Here is a 6,477-nt window from a genome sequence, read left to right on the forward strand (position 1 = left end):
CCCCCCCCCCCCCCCCCCCCCCATGTCCCAAAGTGTGGCCCCTCTGTTATTGACACCTATTTTAATGCAATACTTCAAGCTGTCCCATTTCACTTGGGGGGGAAATCTGCACGTACCATCTAAGAGCACTTGGGAGTCAAAATGCAGGAGTTTCTTGTCGATCTGTTTCATGTTCTAACGCAATAAAATGCAGTCTGTGTATATGAGGAAGACATCTCATTTAGACAGACGGGATGTTTTAGGAAGGAACTGGAAGAAAATTGAGTGAACGTGATTTATTTTTTTAGATGAAAGGACTGTGTTTCGTCAACAGGACCGTCTTTTGAAACCACCAAGAGACAGCTCATTATTTCAAAATACAATATGGCTATGGGCTAACCTATTTATTGTATAAATGATGACCATTAAAGAACAATGTCCGTCTATGATGTCACTTAGCCGGCTTGTATATTCAGGGGCCCTGCAGCGCGGGAACGGCAGCAAGCAGCCTAGTGGCCCACCAGACCACCTCTATTCATCAACACAAAAGTACTCAGAGGGGTGCTAATTGCATTAGGCGTCCTTCTCCCTTCCTCAGAGAGAGAGAGAGGAAGAGAGAGAGAGAGGGAGGGAGGGAGGATTGGCAAGAAGTGTGGGATGTTTGAGAAGTAGGGGAGGCAGAGTGTGATAGTGTGTGGTGGGAGCTGGCCAAGCCTTCAGGCAGGCGTCCCCTCTGTCACCTCTGCAGCTGCTGGCAACGTCTCCAATCCCCTTCTCACACACACGGGACGCGACAGGCTCGCCTCCCTTAGATCACAACAAACAACATTGTGAATTTACACATGTGGTCTCTCCTGGTAGCTAGCTTACTGGTTGCGTTGTTTGACTTTTGCACTCTCGGCTGTATACCTGCACACGCCTGCAGTATTGTGTCATGTATTTGGCTGTGCTTGGGTGGGTTGTAGTTGGAAAGTCTAAGCCGGCCAAAAAAAAAAGAGGAAATCTCAAAGGAGAGTGCTTTCCTTCTTCAACTAAATTAGATGTTTTCAGAGCCTGCAGCCACAAGAAGGCTTTGTGGCAGAGAATAAATATGTTTCTGGGTGACTTTCACTGGAAGCACATTCACACTAGCCATGCCAAAGTCTGGATGGATGTGATACACGCCCAGAGAACCTGTTGTGTTCATGCCAGCCCCATGTCTTTTACATGTCTTATGGGTGTTTCTAATTAGTAGATTAAAACAGGGTACTTTCTATCTTATCTTATTTTCCCAGTTTGACCATCATGACAATCGACTGTTTGAATCTTCATCACCTGCTTTACTTTTGTTCTTTATGTAGCTGACTGTCAGCTGTCTGAAGATGGAATAGATTTTGGTATTATTTGTAAGTTAGCATGAGCTGCAGTGCTCGAGTACTCTGATGCTGTCTTGAAATAATCTTGGATGTCACACTGTGAAAGCTCATTGAAATTAAGCGTTTAGTGGTAATGGCCACTTAGGTTTTGTACAATCCTTTTTTTCCTCACAATTAGCATCAGAAAATGTGGAAATGTCAGACGGTAAACATTTCAGCACATCCACTAAAGCTGTGTGATGTAGCCAAAATCACAATATAGCATGTTTTCTGGTAATTCAATAACTATATGAAATCTATATGAAATAACCACTCTTGTGTGAATTAAATATGTGACGAATGAAAAAAGTACTGAATATTTTCTCATTTAATTAAGAACTTTACTGCAAAAGAATCAGATCTTCTGAGTAATTTGCTTGAGTTTCTTGTTATCAATTTAGACAACGCACTTGTTACTTACGGTATCTCAATATATGATTTCATTACAATGTGATTAAATCTGAAAGAGGATAATCATGTTGAATTATCTCGCTCAGCCCTAACCTCCACCGGTATTTATAATCCAAGGTAATGATAGGTTTCATCTCACTGTTGCGAGACGATACACTAGTTATGTTGTTATCCACGGTTAAAGGAAGATTGTCGAAGCATTAAAAGCTTGTCTGCTTCCACCAGTAAGACGTAGCCGCAGAAAACTAAGCTGTCAGAGTACGTAAGGAGGTGGGACGCCGCTACGTCAGCATCACACGGACTATTGTATGACATGATAATCAATTGCAGCTATTTGAAAGGCATCTACGGTGTGTGAGAGCTTTATTTTTTCTTAAGTATATCTTGGACAGCAGCAGTGCTGGCCGACTGGAGAAATGAAAAGCTCAATATTGAAGTGATGAAATAAAGCCCAGATGGGGCAGATCTGTGTTTGTCCTTTTAGATTTCATTGAGAATGCAGAAAGTGTTCACAGCTATTCATTTTTTTTAGGTCACAGGCGAAGGGTTGGTTTAAAACAAAGTACTAAAAATATTTGTACTGGCCAAAATAATTGATGTAGGAGTATATCTCTGACCTACTTTGAATGGTACAGAACATATCTTGCTTTTACAATTAGACTTTAAAACCTGCTTACTTGCTTGTACGAGAGCAACGTACCACAGGATATAAATATCCCAAATCTAGTGTCTAGTGTTGCATTTGACCCCAATGTGTTATTTCTACAGCATTTGAAGCTTGTTGGGAACGTTATTCTGCATTATTTTATCAGTGTAGTTGTCTGCGGTGTGAGTTTTGTGTTTTTGATATTACACGTGATGAGAGATTAACAACAACAACAGGAAGGTCTCTCTTCTGGCATAGTGGGGCTCCCCTAGCCTGGCTGAGCGTCGGTGTCACCTCAGCAGCTCTCCACCTTATTTTAATTGCCTCAGAGTTAATTACTCCAGCAAGTGTGAAACAATGTTGTCAGACTTCTCCTGCACAGTCGCGCTTTCGCTCGATCCTCTGCACCCCCGCTGGCCAAATGGAGGCGAATGTGTGTTGTATTGAAAATGGCTGTGAACACTGTGAAGTTATTCCTCCTTGTTTGCTTGGTAGAGCCACTCGGTGCAGGTTCTTGTTGACAGTGACGGTTACATTTTTTTTTGAGGTTACCTGTACGTGTGAAAATACTTTGCGGTCTGCCAGCAATTTGGAAGAAGAGTGTCTTTAAGTGGAACAAAGAAACTTGAGTTAAGATGCATCTATTTATTGCAAGACTGGAAGTAGCTCATTGTTGATGTCTCTCTTCCTAAAGTAGATTTTTTTTATTTTTTTTTTAAATGTGGTATTACTTCTTCCTGGCACCAGGTTTTGGCTCAAGTGTCTTCATACAAAGTCTGTCATCTTTATTTAGCAGCGAGCCCGTCACCAGTGTCCTGTGCCATTGGACATGGTTGACGGTGGCGCGGCGCTTTATTAGCGCCGCGGCCTCTCAGCTGGGCCGATGTGACAGTGAGCGAGGCTGATCTTTTGAGGTCCCCTCTCCTCCCTGCTTGCCTGATTCTCCATGCCACTGGCATCAGCTCCATAGATCACGGCTGTCGCAGCGTGTGTAGGTGCTTGCACCGCTCTGTTAGTCTCATCACTCATTCTCACTCGTCAGCCAGGCTGCTGATCTCGCCCAGACCCCTCTCACTCTGCCATCCCTGTTGTCTCTCTCTCTCTCTCTCTCTCTCTCTCTCTCTCTCTCTCTCTCTCTCGTCCCCTTGCTTTCTCCTTCCACCCGCTCACTCTCTCTTTTGCTTTCTCACACACATTTTTTTAATTAGGCAAAAATCAAAGGCGAAATATGAATATTCATAAGGAAACCGCATTAATATGCACAATTATGCAAATCAGCATGCAATTAAGGCTCGTGTCTCCAGAGAGCCTGGATAGCATTAGTGCATAAGACAGGGAGAAGGGGATGATGGGGGTATTTTGGAGTTTTCTGCTCCACCAGTCTTTTGGCTGTGTTTATTCCTTTGTGCCACACATCGGCCTTTTCTTTACCTAAAACATTGAGGTTCATATTTTGGCTTAATGCATTTTTGTTTTGTGTTACTTCACATGTTTGTATGTGTCAATTGGATTTGAGTGGAATTTAAGTTATCCGCTTGGATTACATTAAGGATGTAAATGGTTAATTTTGTGCTATTCAGTAACCGTAATAAACACTAATGGGTACACTGAGCAGCATATCAAGGTTTTTTTAATTTTTTTAATTTTTCCAGAAATGGTGTAACATTGCATCTTGAATGCGACAGTGTTGTCTTTGATCAATAGTGATGCTTCCCTCTTGGCTCGCACAAGCCCATTGTGGCCACTTAAGGACATTCAATGTGTAGAGTAGGACGTGGTGACAGGTTCCCTTGATAAGACTCCAACATCAGGGCATTTCTACATATCTGCAGTGACGCATAGGATAATGATTATATACTGTCATTTGGGGATTGCTAACATCGTTACATTAATCCAACCTGCCTTTCTTTTATTTATTTTTTTGAGTCTTTCATCTGTACTTCAGACTAACTTGCTGATCTCCCTACCCGTCAGTCTTAACAATATGTCTTCTTGCAGCAATAGACGAGCGCAGCGGCTCTGGGTCTTGGGGCTCAGCAGAACAGAACAGCCCCTCTTTCAGCCAAGGACGGGTAAGATCTAAACACACACTCGCACTCTTGAGTCGCACACAATTTTAAGTTTGGAGATCTAAGCATTAACACCAGATGCCATGATATTGTCACACATTCAGTTAATCAGTCGGCCACACACACACACACACACACACACCCTCTCCCCCTACCAGCACAACAGCTTAGCACCGTTTCATGCCGTGTGCCATGTTTGATTTGAAGTGGTAGTTTTACTCTCTACCTAATAACCTTGGCTCAGGATCCTGCATTGGCAAGCTCTCTGGTAGCCCAGAACCTCTGTGGAAGCCCACCGGTAATTGCAGCTTCACATCCGCTGTAACTGTCTTGGCACAACTCTGTGTAAATACAAGGAACATGGGGTGAAATAAATGCAGCAGGCTTTGATTACCACAAGTTGATAATTAAGAAAGTCGGTTTGAATCCCCCGAGCTGATGCAGATTTGTTTGGCATGGATCCTATTAGTTAGACAGAAAAGCAGAGGGAGGGTGCTCACTAAGAAAGTCACATAGGTGCGCTGACAAGACCACTAAACATTGTTTATCATTTGGGTGTGTTTGTTAGCCTGCCCAATGTTGGAGCCGGCATGATTTAATTACATTTTTCGTTTCTTTAACGTTACTCATGTTGTTATGTGTATATCATTGTTCCCTCAGGGCTATGGTGAAGGACCCCACTACGAGCATGAAGGCTTGTCCTCTCCGTTCATCAGTGCAGGGGTTGCAGGTATGTTGGGGCTATTTTTTTACCAAGTGACTCTTATGTGGTTAAAAAAATAAAACGCTTGATGAATTGTTTCAGCACTTTAACAGAACGAGTGTATAAATTCCCTTCTCTGTGATGGAGGACATGTTGCCTGGTCACACTAAAATAATCATGTTGATAATGGCCGATCCGACTGTTGTGCGTACTTTGTTTTCTGGGTGTTAAAATGTGTATGTGTCTACATGGATGCGCGTGTGTGCCTGTGTTCATTCGTTGAGTGTTGGGGATGTTAGAGCAGTGAAGCAGAAACCTTCCCCAGGGTTTTGTCTGGCAGGCGGCTTTATGCAGCTGAGCGTACTGAAAAAGGGGAGGGCATCCCTGGACTTTTTGTACTGAAACACAATAAAAAAAAAAGGAAGCTACTTTTCATTTGTTTTAGCACACACCATTGCCTCTTAATGTGTCTGGATAAAGCTCATGGTTTCACTCATTAAAGTTCATACAATCTTCACTTTTATCTTGCAGGCAAAAATGAGAGGCCGCCATACCCTCCCTTTGTAAGCCAGGTATGTGAGCATTTTTGCTTATTCCTTGCATCTCCCTGCAAGGTTATATATGCGTGCGTGTGTGAGGAGCTAAATTCATGTAATGCATCATGTAAAGGAAGCTCTGTTTTCTCACTTCTGTTTTCACGTTAAACACTTTGAATTAACTGTCTTCATTTCCTAGAAGAGAAGCGGTTTGTGCTATCCCACGCCCTCGTAAGTAGTTAATTGTAAAACCTTGTTTCTCCATCTTTCTCCATTCTTCTAGCCTGGTTTTCTTCCTGGCGACATAGCGATGCCCAGCCCAGATGCCATGTCCCCCTCTGGCCTGAAATCTGGCTCCCAGTTTTATCCGTCATACCCCAACAACCCAAGGAGAAGGCCGCCTGATGGAGGTATAGGTACGACAACTTGATTTCATTGTTTTTGTATTCAAATTGTTCAAATGTTCTTGTTTTGTCTGACCACTTTTGTCTACATACGACAACTCTTTCCAATACAAAGGTTAATACAGATGAATGCACAGCAACATTCATTCACACTGACAGACATGCACATACACACACTGCCTCACACATGCCTTAGTGTGTTTGGTGCTTTGTGTTCTCCTCTGTTGTTGGATTTAGAGCACAGGAATAAATTGCACCTGAACTGACAGACCATTGTCAGATGTGTCTTTGCTAAGTCCTTATTTGTGTTTCTCTCTCTCGCTCTCTCTCTCTCT

General features: G+C 42.9%; 1 protein-coding gene across 11 annotated transcripts in view; it reads left to right on the top strand.

Moving 5' to 3' along the window:
- The window catches only part of tcf3b (transcription factor 3b), a 28,644-nt gene that overhangs the window by 7,090 nt on the left and 15,077 nt on the right, over positions 1–6,477 (top strand). For 10 of the 11 annotated variants that reach the window (XM_031864073.1, XM_031864072.1, XM_031864074.1 and 7 more), the window contains 4 exons: positions 4,429–4,502; positions 5,160–5,229; positions 5,734–5,774; positions 6,022–6,154. In XM_031864073.1, the coding sequence (XP_031719933.1) occupies positions 4,429–4,502; positions 5,160–5,229; positions 5,734–5,774; positions 6,022–6,154 (318 nt within the window). The remainder of the gene's footprint in view (positions 1–4,428; positions 4,503–5,159; positions 5,230–5,733; positions 5,775–6,021; positions 6,155–6,477) is intronic. The other variant, XM_031864076.1, reaches the window with a different exon arrangement.

Source organism: Anarrhichthys ocellatus, unplaced genomic scaffold (assembly GCF_004355925.1).
Source record: "Anarrhichthys ocellatus isolate YVR2014 unplaced genomic scaffold, GSC_Weel_1.0 scaffold30, whole genome shotgun sequence".
Taxonomy (NCBI): domain Eukaryota; kingdom Metazoa; phylum Chordata; class Actinopteri; order Perciformes; family Anarhichadidae; genus Anarrhichthys; species Anarrhichthys ocellatus.